We start from the raw sequence: 24,680 nt of genomic DNA, 5'->3' as shown, positions 1-24,680 counted from the left end.
TCAGCCTCTCCTCCTGAGGAATTTTCCTTTGGGGAAACCTTGCATGCTATGAGGGAACAATTCCAGTGGCAGGGCCAAGATTTCTCAGACTCAAGAAAAGGCTTAGGACCTTTCTACACTTACCACAGCATAGGCCTTTAGCTATTCCTCCAGTTCTATCTGTTGTTGATGATGCATTTAATGATGCTTGCTCTTCTCCTGATACTTTACCTCCGGCTCCTGCTAAACCAGATAGGTACTACAGGGTCCCGGACACTCATCACCACTTATATAAGGCCCCTTTTGCAGATCCAGAGACTATCTCCCAGGGCCCTAAAGCTGTAGCAGCTACTTCTTCTAAAACCCCTCCCTCTGAAAGGGATTCCAGGTCCTTAGAGAGATGGGGTAAAAGTTTACACCTCTGCTACCTTGTCAGCTAGAGCTTTGAACTGCCAATTTCATATGATTCAATATCAAGAGTTTATGCTTGACCAGTTAACTAAAAAGCTGTCCTCTGAAGAATCTTTAGATAAAAAGTATGTTCAAGAAATGTTACATAACATTCAGCAGGTTAGTAACCATTCTTTAAAATGTGGCTATGATGCACTGGAGGCTTCCTTTAGATCAGCCATGACGGGCACAGTTATCAGGAGGCATGCATGGTTGAAAGAACAGGCATTACCAGACCATATCAAATCTAAGCTTTTGGACGCACCTATGGACAAGGTCAATTTATTTGGTGCCCCCGCACAGCAGGTTCTGAAAAAGATGGAAGAGAAAGCAAAATCTGTGCAAACAGTAAAAGATTTATTACAAGTTCAACCTCCAAGGTTTAGCAGGAATTGGCCCTCCAAGAATTGGTCCTTTCCGGAGTCCTCTAAGGCACAAAGAGGCAGGAATAGGCGCTCTAGAGGCAGAAACCAATCCAGAGGTGCCTACAGGGGTCGCCAGTGGCAGGGTAACAACCAACGAGGCACGGACACAGCCACCACCACTACAACAACTCAATCACAGTGACTTGGCGGTGGCACCGCCTACCAGGGAACAACTAGAAGCACCCTTAGGCGGAAAGCTAACCTTATTTTCAAGAAACTGGCACTGCATTACAAGAGAAAAATGGATTTTGCAAACTATAGACCAAGGTTACAGGTTCCATTTCCATACTCTACCAGGAAAGAGAGGAATGCCGAACCTACCACCTACTCAAAGGACAGAAGCTCAAACAAATATCTCAATTATTAAGAATGAGAGCTGTGGAAAAGGTACCATCTATGGAGCAAGGGAAGGGATTTTACTCCAGGCTCTTCCTGGTACCAAGAAAAGAAAACAAATGGAGGCCTATTCTAGATCTGTCCGCTCTAAACACATTCCTCATTGTTCCAAAATTCAAAATGCTGACTCTACAGCAGCTTCTTCCCATGCTGGGCAAGGAGTCTTGGCTGGTAACTCTAGATCTCAAGGAGGCATACCTGCACGTCCCCATAAGACCAATTTGCAGAAGATACCTCAGATTTCTTGCAGGATCAGAGCATTATCAATTCTCAGCATTGCCATTTGGCTTATCTACTGCGCCCAGAGTGTTCACGAAATGCCTGGCATCAGTAATCGCTCATTGCAGACTTCAGGGAATTCAAATCTATCCCTACCTGGACGACTGCCTGATACAAGCGGACAACAAAACAAATTAACAGAAGACTTACAAAGAGTCATCTATCTGCTACAAGCCCTGGGATACACAGTCAATACAAAAAAGTCAAGGCTGATTCCATCCCAAATAATAACCTTTCTGGGTGCAGAACTGGACACATCAAAACAAATGGCATTTCTAACTGCAGAAAAGAAAGAACAACTTCCTCTCTACTTCTTGGCATTAACAAAGCAGAGCCACCTAACTGCAAGAAAAGTGTTACAAGCTCTAGGCTTCATGGCATCCTGCATAATTCTAGTCCCTCATGCCAGGCTTCATATGAGAAAGCTACAGTGGTACCTAAAGAATTTGTGGTCTCAGCACAAGCACAGCCTGGAAACCAAAATTCCAATGATCCCATGCCTGAAGCAAGAGTTCTTATGGTGGGCTCAGGCCTGTCAATCAAACACAGGACTGCCCTTCAGCAAAAGTCATCCAAGACAAACTATCACGACAGATGCCTCAGACCTCGGTTTGGGGGCACACATGATGGACAAGTGCATTCAAGGCCTATGGACTCAAGACCAACTGCATCTGCACATAAACCTAAAAGAAATGATGGCAGTAAAATTGGCAATCCAGGCATTCAGACCTCTTCTCCACGAAGGCCAGCTGTTGATAAGGACAGACAACACCACAGTTATGTGGTACATCAACAAACAGGGAGGCACACACTCATACCCCCTATGCCGGCTGGCACTAGACCTATGGGATGTGGCTCTGGGTTACAACCTTCAGTTACAGGCAATTTATGTGCCAGGAAAGGAAAACATTCTAGCAGACATGTTAAGCAGAACTACAACAGATGCCCACGAATGGATGCTGCATCCGGACATCTTCAAAGACATCACAAGAAAATGGGGATTACCACAAATAGACTTATTTGCATCCCCATACAATCACCAGTTGAAGAAATTCTGCACAAGGACTTACCACCCACTTGCTTGGAAGGTGGACTCCCTATCTTTCAGTTGGAAAAGCCTGACAGCATACGCATTCCCACCACTTCCTTTGATGCACAAGGTGCTTCTCAAGATCAAAGAGGAACGTCCGAGGATCATTCTGATAGCCCCAGACTGGCCAAGACAACATTGGTACCCACTACTGAGGAGCATGTCCAGGGAACAAATATGGAAACTACCACTGATCCCATTACTGCTGACACAGAACAACTACAACATTCTACATCCAAGCCTAAAAACTCTGCAGCTAACTGCCTGGAACATTACATGACAGAAATTAACCCAAATTTATCCCAAAGGGTTAAGGACATAATCCTGGAGGCTCGTAGACCTTCAACAAGAAAGAATTATGCAGCAAAATGGAAAAGATATCTCATCTGGAGTGCTGCAAAGGGCAAGATGTGACACTGGTGAACATAGCCAACATCCTGGAGTACTTGGCTGAGCTCTACCACACAGGCCTGTCCTATTCCTCCATTAAGATACATGCATCAGCTATTTCAGCACAGTACAGCTTGGATCCTCCTGTCTTCTCGCATCCTCTGCTCAGACAGTTTCTGAGGGAATTAAAATGTAAAACCTCCCAGGAAACCTCCATTGCCAGCTTGGGACTTGAACTTTGTGCTAGAAAACTGACTCTGCCTCCTTTCGAGCCAGCAGCTACAGCAGACTTACAATACTTATCCTGGAAGACTGCCTTCCTGCTGGCAATAACTTCAGCAAGAAGGGTCTCTGAACTACAAGCATTAATGGCAGTACAACCCTTCCTGATCTTCCATCAAGATAGTGTCCATGAGAACAAATCCTACATTTATGCCTAAGGTGGTATCCAGAGTCTCTTTAAATCAGGCTATCTACCTTCCTACTTTCTACCCCAATCCACAGAACAGGGGAGAAAAGCTCTTACATACCTTGGATGTACACAGGCAATTACGCTACTACCTGGACAGGACAAAAAACAAAAGAAAAACTGACCAGCTTCTGGTAGCTTATGCAACAGGAAAAGAAGGAAAACCAATTTCTAAACAGACAATCTCCAAATGGATAGGAAATTGCATTAGACTTTGTTACTCCTATCATGGAAAGAAAACTCCAGAGAACATCAGGCCTCACTCCACAAGGGCCACAGCCACTACCACAGCTTTCTTACGAGGAGTGGCTACCAAGGACATTATAGAGGCTGCTACTTGGACCTCCGTGCATACATTTGCCAAGCATTATAACTTACCTCTATATTCTAGATCCCGTGCTGGCTTTGCCACTGCTGTTTTGCAAGGGATCCTGACTACACCATAATCTATACTCATTTCCTCCTCCCCTAGTTTAGCTATGGTATTCTACCCATTTGTAATGACTGCAGATGCATCCTTGAAGGACATAGTACAGTTTTGTACCTACCATAAATGTAGATGTCCGAGAGGAATGCATCTGCAGTCGGGATTACCCACCCTCCTTCCCCTCTGAGGTACTCCTAGGGTACTTACCAATCTTCAGCTAGCTTGGGGGGGATCTATTATGGTGTATTTGTTTGTATATATGTACATACATGTTTATTTTGTGTGTTTGCTCTCTACTATTTGGAAACTTTGGCATTTATCCAAATTTAGCCTACCAAGAGGGCACCTGGCATCTGGGGCAAGAAACACTGAGGAAAATGGCGTCGGCTGATGCCTTTATACCCGAAAACTGCCGCAATGATGTCGGGTGAAGTGCGACACCAGCCGAAGCCAGACCCAGACTTTGGAATCCGGCCGACCGAAGGGCTGCCTGATGACAGGACAACCCATTTGTAATGACTGCAGATGCATTCCTCTCGGACATCTACATTTATGGTAGGTACAAAACTGTACTTTCCTCATGTCCTGCAAGATTTGAAGAAGACTAGAAAACTAATTAAAAGAAAACCTATATAACACCAAATTGAAAAAAAAATGTCTATATATGAGCATAAGCAGTCTTATATATGAGCAGAAAATGATTGACTTCAATAATTGGCTTAGCTTCTGTTGTCATTCTAAGGGGATCCACTATCTGTCAGCCTGGGATGACATGAGTGACAGACCTCAATGCTTTGCCAGAGATGGTCTTCATTTGTCACCCCTGGAATTTCAGCTGCTGGCTAAGGCTCTTGCCACTCCCATAGTGCTTTGTTTAGGCAGTGTCTGAAGAACAACATTTCCAGTGTAAAATCTCCATCTAAAACAACCTCAAGGTTATGTTGCTAAACGCTAGGAGTCTCAACATGAAACTACACTCAGTGGAAGCTGTCCTCACCGTGGAAGACACAGACATTTATGCAGTCACAGAGAACTGGTTCAAGGCTGTGGAGAGAACCCCATCCATACTGGGTTACACTTCCTTCCACATGTTTAGACCTCAAACTGAAGGTGGAAAAACTAAAAGAGTTGGTGTATCAGTATTCATTAAAGATAAATACACCTCCAGATTGGTTAAACAGTATGTCTCCCTGGAGACACTCCAGGTGCAATCAGCTGTTGGTAGGACACCTATTCAAGTCGTTGCCAAATACAGGACCCCCCTCCATGAATCAGGACACTCACTCTGCCTATTTGGATCTACTTCAGTCTATCAAGGTACATCCAAACATGGTTTTGGATGACTTTAACTACCAATCCATTGACTGGGTAAATTATTTGTGCTCAAACTCATTTGCCCAAAGGTTCCTCGACTTCATTAACTCCAATGCCTTGGACCAGCTGGTTGACACCCTCACAAGGGGTCCCAACATCCTGGATCTGGTGCTCACCAATATGGGGGACCACTGTAGCACCCCCACTGTGAGGTCCTCCTTAGTGAGATCTGACCACAAATCGTTCTCATTCGAAGTGACTACCACACCTAACCCCCACCCTAGCAGCAATTAAACTAAAAAAGCTTCTCCAAAGCAGATTAAAACCTCTTATGGGATGGTATAAATAGCTTCATTGCACCTCCTCCCTCAGATGGAACTGGCAACTATGCCAAGTGCTACAAACACCTGTATAACTGCATTGACTCAACCGTACCTGATAGGACCAAAACAAGCTCCTCAAGGAAGAGCAAACCTGCCTGGTGGACAAACGGGCTTTGCAATAATAAGAAATTACTGTTCAAGACTAAGAGGGAGTGAACCTTCCTAAACTGGTAACACTCCCTGCTCAGCTTCAACAAGCAAATAAGACTTCTTGTGAAGTCCCACAAAGCAAACTACAAGTCCTAATTAGCTTCCTCAAAAAAGGACAACCACAAGGCATTCTATAGTTACATCCGTAACATAAAAGGAAAGGCCTAGATTTGTGCAGAGCTAGTAGTTAATGATTACACATATACACTGAGCCTGTGGACATAGCTAACCTGTTGGCTGACAGGTTCTGGGAAAACTTTAATCCCCTGACCCTGCCACACGTACCCCATGACATCCCAACCACCTGTCTCCTACCTTGTATCTCTAAAGAGCAGGTCGTAAATGCCCTCTCTTAAGGCCAAAAACACAGCATCTGTGGGACCTGATAACATCCCAGGCTGCATCCTACACGGGCTTCAGCATGAATTAGTAACACCACTGGTTACTCTTTTTCAATCATAATCTAAGCACCGGCTTCGTACCAGTTGAATGGAAAACGGCCATCGTTATTTCCTTGCACAAAGGTAGTGTTTCCACTGATCCTGGGAACTATAGAACTATTAGCCTGACTAGCCTTGTCTGCAAGGCCATGGAGCGAATCATCATGGACCTTATCAATAAAGATATATGTAATCTCCAAACACTTGACCCTACTCAGTTTGCATTTGTCAAAGGGAGATCATGCCTGTTAAACTTGGTGGACTTCAAGACAGTCACCAAGGCCCTGGATGAGGGGAAACGTGTGCATATAACCTACCTGGAATTAGCCAAGGTATTTGACACTATCCCCCACTCAGGCATCATTTACAAACTCACCCAACTAGGCATTAACAGTTATATCATTAGATGAGTCTCTAACTGGCTCACTGATAGAACTCATATTGTCAAAATAGGGGAATCCGCCTCCAGCAGTAAACCTGTAACCAGTGGTGTTCCTCAGGGATCAGTCCTGGGACTTCTACTGTTTGGAATCTATTTCTCTGAAGTACAAGCAAAAACTAAAGGTCTGTGGCTGACAGTTTGCTGATGACTGCAAACTGGGAGTGGTCATAGAATCTCCAAATGATGTCAACATCCTACAAGAGGGTTTTAAACAAATGATTGGTGCCAAAGTCATGGCCTTAAACTCGATGCAGAAAAATGTATGTTCCTCATAACTACTACAGCTGTAGCAATACCTTAAGTATGCACTCAGTGGTGAGAGACCTTGGCACACAGGTTGACAGCAACCTTACCTTTGACCACCATGTCTCCACAGTGGTAAGAAGGGCTTTCTATATCACTTATCTCATAAGTAAGGGCATTGCCTCCAGGAAAAAAATAGAAGTTATTATATCCCTGTGGTCTTCCCTCATCAGGCCAATAATTGAGTACTACACCCCTTTTGGTGTGTACCTTTCTAAGCACCTGCAGCAATTGAAGAAACCACAAAGGTTCATAGGTAGGTACTAGGCTATTGGCCCAAGGGCCTACGTAAGCCTAGCCATCAAGGTACCATAGCTTACGCCACCCAAGAAAGTTATTTTTCTGTGCCACTGGCCAGCAGAGACACAGAAGTGATCCCCGGGGTGCATTTCCTATTTCCCATCCACTCATCAAGGTTTTTCTTGAAGAGTGCTAATGAAGAACTTATCTTGACATAGATGGGTAGCTTGTTCCAGAGTATAGGAAGTCTCTGGGACAGGAATCTATCCCTCCAGTGTGTCCTGTTTATTGTGGTGAAAAGGTTTAGGTCCCTAGAGCGTGTAGCTCAGAGGGATTGGGATTTCTTTAGGTGTAGCATGTCCAGCAGCTCTGGGTTTGACATAGCTTTATATATTAGGCAGAGATCACCTCGGAGTAGGCGATATGCTACGGAGTAAAGCTGGAGTTTTTTGAGGCGGTCAGTGTAGGGCATTTGTTTGAGGCCCGTAATCCTCTTTGTGAGGTACTTCTGTAGCCTTTCCAGCTGCTGCAGATGTCTTGTGAGGTATGGGGTGTTGTACTCTATAATGGGTCTAATGAGTGATGAGTAGAGGGGAACAATGACCTCTTTTTTTCCTCGATGAGAACCCTTTTATGATGAGGTGTGCCACGTAGAAGGACTTCCTGACTACTGTGGCAATGTGACTATCAAAGGAGAGACTACTGTCCACCTGGGTTCCAAGGTCTCTTATCACGCATTCGGTGTTAAGTAGATTGCTGCCTATGTGGTAGTTCATGGGTACAGAGTTTTTACCAAAGGGGATGACACTGCACTTTTTGGCATTGAGCTTGAGGCCATGGCTCTGACACCAGGCATCTGTCTCAGTGAGGCCCTTCTGTAGGATGTCCACATCATTTGGGGACTTGACTATGGCTCCTAGTTTGCAGTCATATGCGAGCTTCGTTAGCCAGAGGCCTTCTGTGTTAGCCTGTACTTCAGAGAAGTAGATACCAAACAGGAGAAGTCCCAGGACGGAACCCAGTGGTACTCCACTTGTCACTGCTTTGAGGTCAGATTTGGAGTCTGCAACTTTTACAGTGTGGGTTCTGTCAATGAGCCAGTTGCAACCCATCTTGTGACGTAGGGATTTATACGTAGTTTAGTGAGTTTAGCTATAATTCCAGAATGGGGGATGGTGCCGAAAGCCTTGGCGAGGTCAGGATAGGCTGTGTGAACCACCTTACCCTCATCCACGGCTTTGGTGACTGCCTCAAAGAAGTCGATCAGGTTCAGGAGGCATGATCTGCCTTTCACAAACCCAAACTGGGTGGGATCCAGAGTTTGGAGGTTACCAGTGTCTTTAGTCAAAGTTTCCTCACAAGGAAAATTCAAGGTCTTCACCATCTGTCCTATGGGGGTTGTCCATCACTTTCAACTTTCTGGTCTAAAAGCCCATGTTTGCACTTGTTTCCCACCTTTTCTGTAACTAGTCTAGTGCAGATACAGATTTGCTGTATCCAGGACTGTTTGTAAGCGTCTGAGCCCCCCCCCAAGCCTTTCTGTGCTGGAGGGAAGCCTTATAGCTTATCAGTGGGAGTGGTAAGCACTAGGTAGCCTATCTACCACAAGAGGAGTGGTTTATGGCTCAGAAATTGTAGTTTATTGGCCGTTTGGGCAGTTCTCCATCCCTTTCAACTTTCTGGTTTAAAAGCCCACGTTTGTACGGGTTTGTGCTTGTTTAAGCTCCACGGATCCAGTTTTGGCGTCCTGTAGACCGCAAGAGCATTGGGAAGGAAAAAGGGATACTCAAAGTGCCTCCATTTTATTTTTTTCCTAATTTACTGCGTTCTGCACTTGTTTTTAGTCGTTTTTTAATTTAATTGCATTTATTTAAACTGTATTTGCTTTAATATTGATACGAACTTAAGTGTGCTAGCTTGCACTGCATTTGAATTGTTTTTACTGCTGTTTTAGCTGCTTTTCTGTAAAAAAAAAAAAAAAAAAAAAGTTCAAAGCTTGTTTCCTGCCTTTCCTGTAGCTTGCCTAGTCCTGATACAGATTTGCTGTATTCAGGACTGTTTGTAAGCTTCTGAGCCCTTCCCCTTTCTGTGTTGGAGGGAAGACTTCTAGCTTATCATTGGGAGTGATAAGCACTAGGTAGCCTATCTACCACAAGAGGAGTGGTTTCTGGCCCAGAAATTGTAGTATATTGGCCATTTGGGCAGTTTTTTCATCCCTTTCAACTTTCTGGTTTAAAAGCCTGCATTTGCGCTTGTTTAAGCTCTGCGCAGCGGCGCCAAGCTGAGGTAAACTATTACTGGTGCCAGAAAGTCTGCTCTTCAGTTTTTCCCATAGATCTTGCTAGTTCGTTCTCTCTCTTGCACCTCAACTAGCTTAATCACTTTGCACTTCAACAGGTTTTTGTAGCAGTTATTGTAGCACACCTAAATGCCATCAGCACTAGTCATTCTTCACAGAAATAGCTTCAGTACTTAGTAGTTATGACCACCCTTCCTGGCATGAGTAAAGGGCAGATGTTCTTCGTATTTCAATGTTGCAGTCCTAACAATTGGGTTATCTGGCTCTTGGTAGCCCTCAGTCGGCCTGAATACCAGAGTCCTCGGTATATGATGTCGGCTGCCGTCGGCTGTAAACCTAACGTCAGGTATAAAGGGAGGCAGCCGACGCCATTTCCTCAGTCTTTCTTGCCGCGGAGCCCGAAGCAGATGCAATTCGCACTAGTGCTGGTCGGCCATTTACCTTCTTTTTGCATTCCGACTACTAAGTTGAAGACACCCTCAGATAAGTACCCCATTGGGGACCCTCTTTTTTTTGCTTTAACAAATGTCAGATAAAGTTAATAACTGTCTTGCATGTGGAAAACAGATTCCACACAGTGATTTTCATTCGTATTGTATAACTAGTTTGGGCCTTGAGCACATCGTCCCTAATTGTGATCTCTGTGCTTCCTTCAATCCGCATACCATATGCCGTAGAGCTAAAAGTTTGTATAAGCATTTCGGAGTCTGGCTTGAGTTCATCGGTATTGCGTTTTCTGGTCTTCCGACTTCAGATGTACCTAAGAAACGCAAGGACAAAGACCACAACAGGCCTAGGGTTAAATCTGCTGATGATGCACTGATGAAATTGGTCGTCAGCCCAGCGGTAGTCAGTGAGGCTCTTTCTCAGCCACAGGCCTCTGCTGAGACCTTTTCGGAGTCCTCCATGCCGCAGGATGCTATTTCGTCTTCGTATCCTCTGCCTGTCGCCACCTCAGATGGGTCCGGAGCTGCTATGCAGGCACCAGCTTCTGACTCCTCTTCTCTTCGTCATGAGACCAGAGCCAGAACGGCTACCTTAACTCGGACTTCTGCAGTTGCTAGGCCTCCCGAGTCCCTCCAGTTTACCAGCAAACCCTCCAGCCGCAATCTACTCCTAAGCAGGCATTGGCTTCCCCTCCATTTACTCAGTCCCAGTTGGTAAAGATGGCTAATGATCTTCTTTCCCTTATTAGGAGCTCTCACCCACCCCCCCCCCCTTCCAAGAGGGCTAGGGAATTGTCTCCTGATGTTTTGTCTGTCTCAGACTTTGAGGTTTCCAGTACCTCTGCTGATGAAGAAGGAAACTCCCAACTTTTTTCTGGCTTTGAGGATTCTGATGCTGAAGACTCTATCCCTTCTGCCTCCCCCTCCAGAAGATTTTTCCTTTGGGGATACTTTGAATACTCATAGGGAGAATTTTAAATGGGGAAAGTCAGGATTTTCCTCAGTCTAAGACAAGAAGCAGGGAATTTTTGGATTTGCCACAGCATAAGCCTCTGGCTATACCTCCAGTTTTGGAACTTGTGGATGATGTTTTCATGGAAAATTCTTTATCTCCTAATGCTGTTCTTCCTGCCCCCAGAAAACCTGATGGGTATTATAGGGTTCCTGATTCTCATCAGTTCCTTTTCAAAAATCCTACTGCTGATCTAGAGATTTCCAAGGGTGTTAAAGCTACTATTGCTAAAAACCCTGTACCTTCAGATAAGGAATCTAGGGCCTTGGACAGGTGGGGTAATAAAGTCTACACCTCTGCAACTCTTGCCATTAGATCTGTGAATTGTCTTTTTCACATGCTTAAGTATCAGTAACATACTTTGGAGGCTATTAAGGCTAAACTTGGGGATGTTCCCGCCCTGTCGGAGAACAAAGACGGACAGGATTTACTAAATTCTGACACTCTTGTCACTAAACATTCCCTACATTGTGGTTTTGACACTTTGGAGGCTTTCTGCAGAGCAGCAGCCACTGGTTCTGTTATTAGAAGGCATGCTTGGCTTAGGGAGCAGCCTCTTTCTGAACCTGTTAAATCTAAATTGCTGGATGTGCCTTTGCACAAAGACACCCTTTAGGTACTGAAGAAGTTGGAGGATAAGGCGAAATCTATGCAAGCTGTTAAGGATTTTCTTCAGGTTCAGCCTCCTCTGTTTAGTAGGCATTACCCTTCCAAGAATTGGTCTTTTCCTGATCCCAGCAAGCAAGGTCATTCTAGGCCTAGGGATTTCAGATCTTCCAGAGGGCAGGCTTCTGCCCCTCAAAAGGCTAAACAATGGCATCCTTCTTCCAAATCTGGGAGTTCTAAGCCAGCTTCCCAAAGCAAGCATTCTCAATGACTCCGACCTTCTTGTGCCTACCTCTGCAGACCCAGGGTTTCTTTTGGGGGGAAGGTTAGCCAGGTTCACAGAGGTATGGTCTACCATCACAGACGACAAATAGGTGCTTAATATAGTAAACCAAGGTTACAAGTTTTATTTTCACATCTTCCCTGTTCTACAAGGGTACCCAGACATACCCAAAACTCACAGGCCAGAGGTAGAAAACCAAATTTCTTCTCTACTGACTCTGGGGGCTATAGAGCCAGTTCCTGCAATTCAGGCAGGCCTAGGTTTTTATTCAAGGCTTTTTCTGGTGCCCAAAAAAGGGGGAACCTGGTGCCTTATTCTGGATTAGTTTATTCTAAACACTTTTCTGGAGATTCCCAAATTCAAGATGCTCACTCTTCAACAGTTACTGCCAATGCTGGGCAAGGATTCATGGCTGGTAACCTTGGATCTCAAAGAGGCTTATCTGCACATCCCAATAAGTGAAAGTTGCAGGCAGTTCCTTCGTTTCATGGCTGGAAAGCAACACTTCCAATTCTCTGCACTGCCCTTTGGCTTATCTACTGCTCCCAAAGTTTTCACGAAGTGCCCGGCGCCAGTCATTGCTTTTTGCAGGCAAAGAAACATTCAAATTTATCCATACCTGGATGACTGTCTCATTCAAGGAAATTCTCCAGAACAACTAAAGGATTTGGACTTCATGAAAAACATTCTCACCTCTTTGGGTTACACTCTCAATGAAAAGAAGTCAAAACTGGTTCCTACAAGGGAGGTTGTTTTCCTGGGAGCGAGTCTGAATACAGCCACCCAGATGGTATTCCTCCCTCAAGAGAAACAAGAAGATCTTTCGACTTCAAGAACTTGGCAGGCATGACCCAGCTGTCTGCAAGGCAATTCCTGCAAGCTCTGGGGTTCATGGCTTCATGTTTTCTGATGATCCCATATGCATGGTTGCATATGAGAAAATTTCAATGGTACCTCAAGTACCTTTGGTGTCAACACACACAGGACTTAGACTTGATTCTTCCTCTGATTCCCTGTCTACAACTGGAGTTTCTCTGGTGGGCGACGGCCTATTCTCAGAGCAAGGGGCTGCCTTTTTGCCCACCTCCTGCCAGCCAGACTCTTTCCACAGACACCTCAAATTATGCTTCGGGAGAACATCTGGAGAGCAGGTGCATACAGGGGACTTGGAACACTCAACAGCTTCATCTGCACATAAACTTAAAGGAATTGTTGGCAGTGCAGCAGGCATTGCTGGCTTTCAAGGACCTACTCTACCCTGGGACTCTTTTGATCAGAACAGACAATACCACAGTCATGTGGTACATCGACAAACAGGGGGGAACTCACTCTTACCCCCTGTGCAGACAAAGCATGAGACTATGGTCTATAGCAACTTCCATGGGCATACATCTAATAGCCCAGTTTCTTCCAGGGAGGCTAGACTCCTTGGCAGACCAATTGAGCAGACAAGTTCTGGATCCTCACAAGTGGCAACTCAACAAGATCATCTTCCATCGCATCATTCAGCAGTGGGGCACTCCACAAGTGGATCTTTTCTCCTCTCCAGCCAAGCATCTCCTTCCAACCTTCTACACCAGGGAGTATCACAATAAAACTTGGAGAGTGGACACTTTGTCCTTCCAGTGAACACAACTCTCGATTTATGCCTTCCCTCTTCTGCTTTTTCTTCCCAGAGTGCTGCTAAAGATAAGAGACGAAAAACCAAAGGCTATTTTCATAGCACCAGATTGGCCCAGGCAGCATTGGTATCCACTTCTTTGCAGCCTTTCCCATGCTCAGCCTTGGCATCTTCCCCTGATGCCAGATCTTTTGGCACAGGAGGGGGGGGGGGACATTTCTTCATCCTCATTTACAAACTCTGCATTTAACAGCCTAGCTAATGAATTTAAACCTTTCCCATCAGGTGGTTGAAGTTCTTCATGAGGCCAGGAGGCCTGGCACCAGGAAGTCTTACGCAGATAAATGATAAAGATTTTGCTCTTGGATGCAGGCTAAAGGGGAAGACTCTTCTCATCCCTCTCTTTCCCTCATTCCTGATTATCTAGCAGGCTTGCTTAATGGTGGACTTTCTTTTTCTTCAATCAAAATTCACGCTTCTGCAATTTCTGCTCATTGCTCTTTTGAACAACAGATTTTTTCTCACCCCTTGATGAAGCAGTTCCTCAGGGGAGCTTGCAATCTTAGACCTCCCAGAAGAGCTCCTACTCCTGCTTGGAATCTTAATTTTGTCCTGGAGAAACTTACTCTGCCTCCTTTCCAACCAGCTGTCTCTGCAGATTTAAAGTTTCTCTCCTGGAAGACTGATTTTCTCTTGGCTATTACTTCAGCCAGAAGGGTTTTTGAGCTGCAAGCCTTAATGGCAGTGGAACCTTTCATTATTTTTCATACAGATCGGGTTTCTCTGAGAACTAATCCCTCCTTCATGCCCAAGGTGGTTTCTAGTTTGACTCTTAACCAGGCTATTCACCTGCCTACCTTCAATAATCCCCAGAATAAATTGGAGAGGATTCTGTACTCTCTTGATCATGGACAGCTGAGATATTATTTAAACAGGACTAAACCCTTTTGGAAGTCTGATCAGTTGTTGATTAGTTTTGCTCCTGGGTCTCAAGGTAAAGCTATTTCTAAGCAAACCATTTCCATATGGATTGCTCATTGTATTCATTTTTGTTATCTACAGCATGGAAAGGTTCCTCCTCAGTCTATTAGGACCCATTCTACTAGAGCACCCTCTACCTCTACAGCTTTTTTGAGATGTGTGCCTACTGTGGACGTTCTAGAAGCAGCTACTTGGTCTTCTGTCCATACTTTCACAAAGCATTACAATCTACCTTTGTTTTCTAAATCCAGGGCGGGTTTTGCTACTGTTGTTTTGCAGGGCCTCCTTACCAACCCTTAATCTGTAGTTATTCCTCCTCCCTTAGTTTTTTCCTGGGCTTTGGGAATCAACCCAGTTGTTAGGACTGCAACAGTGAAACACAAAGAACATAGTACAGTTGTGTACACTTACCATAAATGTAGATGTTCGAGTGTATTCACTGTTGCAGTCCTGATTTCCCACCCTCCATTCCCCCTTTTTTCCTGAGGCACAGACTAGGTCTTAAAATTTTTTGGATGGTATGTTTCCAGGATGTTTCCTTCCTGGTCTAGACTCCTTTTGGGGGCTCCTGACAGTTAAGGCAAAAAAAACTGAGGAAATTGCGTTGGCTGCCTACCTTTATACCTGACGTTCTGACGTCAGGTTTACAGCCGATGGCAGCCAACATCATATACCGAGGACTCTGGTATTCGGGCCGACTGGGGGCTACCGGGAGCCGGATAACCCAGTTGTTAGGACTGCAACAGTGAATACACTGGAACATCTACATTTATGGTAAGTGTACACAACTGTACTTTCCCTGTGCTTTCTCCTATTAACCTGGTGCACAAGGGCATTGTGAGGCAGTGTAGCAACTGCCTCAGGTACACAGACAACATCTCCTCTTACCTCGCAACACTTAGACTTGTGAGAGATGCATTTATATCACCAAATTGGAAGCTATGCACTCTCCAGCCAAGACTGGACTAGCTGGTCAAGAGGAGAGGGTCAACCCCTGCACCACACCACATGGAACACATAGCCCTCCAGAACTCCTACCATTACAGCTCTCATATAAAAACACAATCCACACACCCACCTTCGCGGAGGCTCTCAATCGAAATTTACCCAGACAGCAAAGGCCTCCAAGACAGAAATGCACTCAGCCACCACAACACAGCACAAACCGCAGGACACAGCTCACCTCCACAGTGTTCCCCTCCACCTAAGCCCCTAAGGCTAAACACCTTCCCCACTACACTAATCATAGGTGACTCAATAGTGAGGCGCACAGATGTCCCACTCACTAGGTTGAATAAGGAGAAGGTAACAGTCAACTGTCTATCAGGTGCCAGAATCTGACACAACATGCACTCACATCACTCCACAACAAGTACAAGTATGACTCTGTCATTGTCCATGTGGGTGTGAATGAGCTGAGATGCACCTCCCTGGACTACATGAAAAGAGACATGGTGGAGCTCTCGGATGTGGCCCAGGCAGGTATGACCCTAGCCCTGAGCAGTATCCTACAATCACCCAGAATGATACCACAGTACAAACAAAAAATGATTGACTTCAACAATTGGCTAAGTTTCTGGTGTCATTCTAAGGGGATCCAGTAGTCTGCTTGGGATGAAATGATTGACAGACCTTGATGCTTTGCCAGAAATGGCCTGCATCTTTCACCCTGGGTTTCCGGGTACTGGGTAAGGCTCTTGCCACCCCTATAGTGCCTTTTTTAGGCGGTGTTCCAAAGACCAAATTACCACCATAACAGCTATAAATAAATGCAATCTGGGGGTCATGCTGCTCAACACTAGAAGTCTAAATTTCAAGATGCAATCACTCGAAGGACTCCTCAAAGTGGAGAGCATCGACATTTGTGCTGTAACGGAGACCTGGTTTAAAGCAGCAGAAAGCAACCCTGAGTTACCAGGCTATAACTCATTCCACACCTTTCGGCCCCGAAACATGGACTGTAGCTCCAAAGGCGGTGGTGTCTCCATATTCATAAAGGATATGCACACCTCCAGACTAGTAGCCCAGCATAAAGCATCTGAGATACTTCAGGTACAACGCTTCCTGGAATTCATCATTTCCAATGCCCTGGACCAGCTCATTCTAACCCCACTAGAGGAAACAACATCCTGGATCTGGTTATTACTAACATGGGCGACCGTTGCTCTACACCAATAGTCAATCCCTCCCTGGTCAGATCCAACCATAAACTAATTACCATGGAAATCCACATCTCACCCACACCCCCGCAAAGGTAACTACCTTGAAAATCTTCTCCAAAGCTGACTTTTGGGTTCCTAAAAACAGAGGTGGCTAACTTCACATCACCCATGCCAATGGAAAATAGCTGCATGACTGCTGAATCATAAACCAGTGCACTATATGAACATGTACATAAATGCATGGAACTAGCCATACCCAACAGAACCAAGATGCTCTCCTCCAAAAAAAGGAAGCCAATCTGGTGGTCCCCTGCCATTAATAAACTCTACAACAGAAGGAAGAAACTGTTGCAGAAAAAGGTGAAGTCCCAAGACTGGAAAAACTCCCTTATTAGCCTCAACAAAAAGTTGAGATCCCTCATGAAATCCTCCAAAGCCAGCTATGAAGGCAGAACTGTGGCAGACACTAAAAATAATCACAAAGCCTTCTATAGTTATATCAAGAACCTCCACAGCAATACCCGGATTTGCTCTGAGTTACTGCACAATGGTACTTCCTATACTGAGCCAACAGATAATTGCAACATACTGTCCGACAGATTCAGTGCCAACTTTACCCCTCTCTTCCCCTTAAAGGACCAATCACAATACTGGAAGAATACCAGGCACCCAGCATTATTGCAGCACAGGCTAAAACTGCATTGTCCAAGGCCAAGAATACAGCTTCCATGGGACCAGATAATATCCCTGGCTGTGTTCTACATGAACTATGAAGCAAACTGACACCACATCTGTGTGCCCTATTCAGTCACAGCCTCACCTCAGGCTTTGTCCCTACTGAATGGCGCACTGCTACAGTCATCCCTCTCCATAAAGGGGGAGCGACTACAGACCTTGGGAATTATCACCCCATTATCCTAATGAGTCTGATATGTAAAGCTATGGACCACATAATCATGGACCTGATTAACAAAGATATAGGAAATCTCCAAACTCTAGACCCCATGCAATTTGGCTTTGTGAAAGGGAGAGCATGCCTGCTCAACCTGGTTGATTTCTCTGAGTCAGTCACCAGGGCTGTGAATGAAGCAGTGCATACAGCCTTCCTCGATCTGGCCAAGGCCTTTGATACCATTCCTCACTCGGAGAATTATTGATAAACTCACCAAACTAGGCATCAACCCCTATATCACTAGGTGGGTTGCAAATTGGCTCATAGATAGAACACAGTTTGAAAGTAGCAGACTCCAAGGCAGACTGCTGACCAGTCACGAGTGGAGTCCTAGAGGGATCAGTCCTGGGTCCTCTCCTGTTCGGCATCTACTTCTCAGAAGTCCAGGCCAATACAAAGGGACTCTGGCTGACCAAGTTTGCAGACGACTGCAAGCTGGAAGCCATTATTAGCTCCCCAAGTGATGCTGACATCCAACAGAAAGGCCTCACTGAGACCAATGGCTGGTGTCAAAACCACAGCTATATTACCCGATCGAATGTCTAGGTTAGCGAATACCTAAATGTTGACCTGGTAATATCGAAAAAATTAAAACCGCGAATGGACGATTTAATGTAGGGAATGAATTCCCTCGGCTGCAAAAAAAAAAAAAAAAAATTAAATCAAAATGAAGTGGGGGGTATGTGCCCCCCACACACCCCCTAAATAAATATATCAACTCCAAGATGGCTCTACAGTGGGGAAAGGGGCAAAATCCGCATAACGGCCAAGGGAATTCTTTCCCTGTGTTAAATCAGACGTTAGCATTTTTTTGCCTTCGCTATTACCAGATTGACATGTAGGTATTCACTAACCTAAATGTTTGATCAGGTTAATAGGAACACATCAAAACCATGGCCTTAAGCTTAACGCCAAAAATTGCATTGTCATCCTCTTTGGTGAAAACTTAGTTCCCACTAATTGCCACATCGATGGGAGCCCACTGAACACAGAAGGCTTTATAAGAGATCTGGGGATGCAGGTTGACAGCAACCTGTCCTTCGACCACCACATTGCCACTGTGGTCAGAACATCCTTTTATGTGGCACATATTACCAAGGGGTTTACATCCAGGAAGAAGAGGTCATCGTCTCTCTCTCTCTACTCTTCCCTCACTAGACCAATCATTGAGTATAATGCCCCGTTTGGCATGTACCTCCCTAGACACCTGCAACAGCTGGAGAGGTCACAGAAGTACCTCACGAAGAGGATCCTAGGCATTAAACACATGTCCTACATGGACAGACTCAAAAGACTCCAGCTATGCTTTGTCTCATATCGCCTACTTAGAGGTGATCTCTGCTTGACTTGCAAAGCAATCTCTGACCCAGCTCTGTTAGAAGTGCTACATCTAAAGAAATCCGAATTCCTTCGCACCACATGCTCCAGATACCTCAACCTCATTACCACAATCAACAGAACATGCTGGAGAGACAGGTTCCTCATCCAGAGTGTGCCCATGCTCTGGAATAGACTTTCCGTACATGTCAAGCAGAGCACCTCCCTGTCCCTCTTCAAGAGAAATCTAGATGAGGGGATGGGTAATGGAAAGTTCACCTCGGGGGATCACTCCAGAGGCTCTACTTGATAGAGGCACTGGGAACTAACGTCGGGCGGCACGATGCCAGGGCACTTCTATGGGCTAGGCTTGTAAAGGCTCCAGAGCCATTATCCTAATACAAACCTATGAAATCACTGTCACTTTATTCCGTTTCATACAGACTACTCAGAGGTGATCTCTGCCTTGCATATAAGGCAGTTTCTGACCCTGCATTATTGGAAATACTTCATATCTGAAAGTCAAATGGTACACAAGTTACTCGCCCTAAAGACCTTAACCTGGTATGTGACATAATCACCTGCTGGAGGGTCAGATTTGTCTCCCAGAGGTTATCACACCTTTGGAACAGACTTCCACTTCATGTCATAAAGAGCACCTCATTGGCCCTCTTCAAATGCAATCTGGACATTTGGATGCATGACTGTAAATTCACCCAGGGGGTTCTACTTGGATCCCTCTTGGACAGCGGAAATAGGTGTTGATTGTGGAAATAAGGGTAAAAACTTGGCTAGGCTTGTAAGGGCCCTAAGGCTAGGCTTTTAGATTGCTGTGTTTCTTAATTTTGTAGCCTCTACTGCCCATTTATTCATTTTAATTAAGCCACTTCTGGATAAACATTGTTGCAGTACAAGTGCTTTAGAAACACAAATCTGGGTATCTGAGACTGTTTCATACTCGTTACATCCATGATCATTGCCTTTTATACAGACTCTGAACAGCTGAAAATCTTAGTTTTTATTTATTTATTTTTTTATATTATTCCCTTAGTCTACTTTAGGATGCCTGCCTGTCTGTTGGAGAAAAAAACAGTTTGGCAGTTCATTTAATGTGGTAAAACCACCTACCCCTAAATATTATTACCATAACGGAACTCTGTTGTAACATCATAGTTTTCTTGCTGAAGTAAAGTGTTGCTGCAGTTGTAATTGTATTTAAAATTCACCTTTGTGTACTAACTACATTTAAACAGAAAGCACAGGTAAAACTGGCCGATTTTCAGCAATAGTTTTAGTTCCCTAGCAAAAAAACAGGATGGTGATTGTTCCTTTTTGGTGACATTTGCAGACCACATTTATACGATGTTTCACTTGGCATTGTCAGCTGTAGGACTGATCCTTAATTTGTGACAAAGACCATTTCTTTTTCCACCATAAGTTGTCAGTCTGACTTCCAGTCTTTTACCCATTGTAAGACGATAGTTAAGATTGCTGCATTCTGCAATACATCAGCAGGGCAAAACACATCAGTAAGAAAGACCATTTGTTTGCCTCTTTTTATGAGGAAAACCATGACTTCCAGTTATGAAACAAACCTTGTCAATATTTCTTTCTGTTAAGAAAAAAATGTGGCATGACTGAAAGGAGTCATCAAATGGCATTCAACCAGAACAGTTATTACCTCAACAGCCTTTATAAATGTAACTACACAGGAAATCTGTGAAACCGAGGTCTGGATTTCTTTGCACACATTTCTAAAAATAGTACAATTTAGGTGCACAGTCTAGGAGCAGAACTGGGTTATTCCATTATAATAGTCTACTGATCTGTTACTTATCAAAAATGGTGAATTAATTGGCATTTCTCCCATGTACTGAACTTCTGCAAGACTCCTTCTTATAGTCTGATGGTAATGTGTGGGTTGTATTCTCTATATTTGCAGAACTTAGTCTTGAGACAATGACTATCCTTTCTGGCCTGCCACAAAAGTATATAATTGTGCTAGTAAGAATTTGTAATTTTTTTGAGTTATGATAGTTAATTACTATCCCAGTTTCCTGCTGTACACGTTTGACTTTATACAGACTGTTGTCCTCTATAGTGCCTTTATTCTACTAGGCAGTAAGGCTGTAGCAACATTTCACATTGTCTTTAAGGAGGACATCAGGTCTGTCTGAGATGGGGCATTATTATAACAGCTCTAGCTATGATGGGCAGATTGCTTTGAGTAACTTGAAAAGGAATTCCTGAGAGACTCTTAAAGAAGCATATAAAGGGGATATGAAAGTCATTGTAGACACCGCACAGGCGTGTGCTAATTTGCTAGATACTGCTCTGTATGTGAAAGGTGTGTTTGGACAACTGAGACTGTGTGTGTGTGTGTGTGTGTGTGTGTGTGTGTGTGTGTGTGTGTGTGTGTATCTATCTATCATATATATATATATATATATATATATATATATATATATATATATATATATCCTCTCTCTCTCTCTATATATATATATATATATATATATATATATATATAATATCTATACACATACACACACATATACGCTTTCTCCAAGGTAGCGTGGGCATGGAGTTTAGAATTTGTAAGTACAGATGGTATGGGACTGAAGGGCCTTGCCCCCAACAAATATTAGAATAAACTACTGTGTTCTCATTTATCTAACTGTTGTAACTTAATGTGCAGCTGTATGTGTGAATCTAGTATGTAGGCTTTTTTCAAAGTGCAGTACTGGAGTAACTAAACTCTATATTTTGCAGCAGCTCTGTGTCTTTCTTTTTACTTAGTTCTTGTGATTCAACTTCTGCATTATATTATTTGTTTTTAAGATTGAATATGATTTGCATAACATTTATCACCGGTACAGCACAGAAGACAAATTGGGTACGTTCTGTTTTGATAAGTTCATCTTCATTATTTTTTGAGCAAGTGAAATATACAGCAATGGCAGTGGGTGGTTGCCAGCCATTGTAGCACTGTTATATTCAGTTTGCAGGGATATTTTATGCACTGTTCTTTTGGATGTACTTATTCTGCCACTGTTGCTGCTCTCTTGTAATGTGCACTTTTTTTGTTTGAGGATATCCACTTGGCATTCTCTCTGGAGGTTCTGACTGGAGTTTAAAGGGATTTCGTATGGCCAGTGCTTTGTGGAACATAAACTGGTGCAGTGTGGTTATTACTTCTTTGTAACAGGAAACATTTTGACTGCTTACAGGCAGCATTTGTGACTCCTCTTTTGCTGGTTTTTAGTGTTTTTCTGAATGTTGCATACGTTTATATTCTGTGAGTAGCTGTTAATGGAGAACTTTTTTACTTTCTCAGTTCTCATGTCTGATTTGTTTTCAGATGTGGTTTGTTTTTGCAGTGTTTGAATCATCAGTCATTGACTATTGATTAAACATGTTAGGGCCAGTCAACAGAACATCGGCTGAAGATGAGCATACCATATTGGGACTTAGATTTACCATTTGTAGTGGTTGTTGCATTGTAATGCTACCGTTTGTTTATATATTTATTTAATTGATATTTGTTGACTGGGAATGTCTGACTGAGCTTAGGAGTTATTGTGTAACCATATTTACAAGAGAGTTGTTTGTAAATTTACTTAATTTTTTTTCTTCCACTTTCCCCACAGCTGACCATCAACTGCTGCCACCAGTTCCTCTGTCCACATTCACCGGGTCTACTGGAACCTGCCATAGCCTACCCTAGGCTCAACCTGACCCCACATTTGGAATCAGAGAGGAGATCAAGAACACTGGTGCAGCATTGTGTTGCTGCCAGGAAGTGTTTCCTAGCAATCACTACCTCTCCACAGCAGCCTTTGTGAGCTCAGTTCGAATTGTGGCATCATTAGGTACATGTGCACTTCTGTGCATGTGCAGCATCTGAGCAGTACACTTGTTTGCAACTTGGAGCCTACTAGGCTCTTAACACTGATATTTATTGCAGAGAGCCCAGGATGGGTGAGCTAATGTTGGTCACTCACTCTAACCTTCCCGTCACATGGCCTGCCCAGCACCTTTGCCAGTAGTGGAACATGAGATGTATGGGTCACAGTAAGGACTTAATTTCTCTGCCCCAAGAAGCTGCTTCAAGTTTTCTTCATTTTTGAGTTTGTTTTGATTATTATTTTTGCATGTCATTATATATCTGAGGCTTTTTTGTTTTTGTCAAGTGCTTAGGAAATTAAGCACTGTAGCAAACTTCATCTTGAACTTTGGGATTAGTCAGTGTTTAGTTTGGGGGGGAAAGTGAGATTCATTTTCTGCCAACTTGTCTCTAATATGCAGGAAATTTACATTAGGCCAATTCCCATATAATTTTATCTGCCTTTGAACTTGTAAACTTCCAGCTACGCTCCTGGGATGTCTTACATTTCTCTCCATTTATACTGTTATACTGTATTTGTGTATCATGTCATTTTAAAATGTAACAAGAGCATCAGGAAGTTGTGGCAGAGAACTCTTAAGGTCTTTTATAACCCTAGTAGTGAATGCTGGCTGGTGCTCTGTATGATTATTTGCAATGTAATTTGACTCCGTTATATACAATTATTTGTTTAATCCTCTATTATGTAACTCCATTTCTTTTTGCAGTAATGTTATGTAATGCCAGTTCTTTCCCCAGTGATGTGTGATTGATTATATGTAATGCCTCTTCTTTTTCCAGTGACATTATTGTCTCAGCATGTATTGATACATTTATGTGTTTCAGCACTGGTTATTATATTTGTTTTTATTGTACTGTGCAACCCAGGCTGAACCTGCAGTTGGTCATTTCTGATCAGTGCTCCACCCAGGTAAACATAAATAAATATGACGCTGGTTTAAACTTTAACTGGTAACTGATGAAGAACATTCTGGAAGGATGTAGATTTCTTTTTGGCTATTTTGTCAGTATCTTTAAAATTAGACAACCTAATTTTTTACTAAAACTATGTATGGAATATTGCATTTTCTTAAAACATTTATCTAGGTCTGTTTTTTTAAGAATCCAAATATTGAGTTAGTTGCATTGGCTGTTCCTCAAGTGTGATTTTTTTGTTTTGCAGAAATGGGAAGAATCTGGTTGATTTTACCTATGTAGATAATGTAGTACATGGACACATACTTGCAGCAGAACACCTACAGAAGGATTCGCCTTTATGTGGAAAGGTAACATTACCTTACTGGCACGTGTAGTAGGAAAATGTTACACTGCCACATTTTGTTATTAATATTTTCTGATCTCAAACTGCCTGCTGCTAATTACACTGTTACACTATCGTATATGATTTTTTCTCCCATGCTTCTTGCTGTAATTGAGGATGATATGTACTCGGCTTCTCATACATTTTATATCCAACTATGACACTGTTACTAAGTGTAACAGACACACACACACACACACACACACACACACACACACACACACACACACACACACACACACCTTGTGCATTCTGCTATAGCACCATCTCTAGGGCTTTCTGTCTTTATCGATCACACACACACACACACACACACACACACACACACACACACACACACCTTGTGCATTCTGCTATAGCACCATCTCTAGGGCTTTCTGTCTTTATCGATCACACTAGTAATTGGTAAATTTAAAAACACTTGTACAGCAGCTACTTGGTATGCCTTTTCTGTCTTTTACAGGTTTTAATATAGTTTTTGATAATTTAAATAATCCTATTTCACCTGCTGGAACGCCCAGAATAATAAAATACTCCCTTCATCCTCCTCCTCTTCATCATCATCAGCAGCCCTTTTTTCCCCATTTTTACATGGGGGTCCGGGTGTCATATCAACA

The 24,680-nt window shown here is 43.5% G+C and overlaps 1 protein-coding gene across 5 annotated transcripts in view; it reads left to right on the top strand.

Moving 5' to 3' along the window:
• NSDHL (NAD(P) dependent steroid dehydrogenase-like) overlaps positions 1 to 24,680 on the top strand; it is a 276,923-nt gene that overhangs the window by 209,348 nt on the left and 42,895 nt on the right. For all 5 annotated transcript variants that reach the window (XM_044057023.1, XM_044057026.1, XM_044057022.1 and 2 more), the window contains exon 7: positions 23,926 to 24,028. In XM_044057023.1, the coding sequence (XP_043912958.1) occupies positions 23,926 to 24,028 (103 nt within the window). The remainder of the gene's footprint in view (positions 1 to 23,925; positions 24,029 to 24,680) is intronic.

This window comes from Protopterus annectens, chromosome 15.part0 (assembly GCF_019279795.1).
Source record: "Protopterus annectens isolate FY-2018-M chromosome 15.part0, PAN1.0, whole genome shotgun sequence".
NCBI classification, from domain to species: Eukaryota; Metazoa; Chordata; order Ceratodontiformes; family Protopteridae; genus Protopterus; species Protopterus annectens.
Note: the sequence above shows the minus strand (reverse complement) of the source record. Positions and strands in the feature narration are given on the sequence as shown.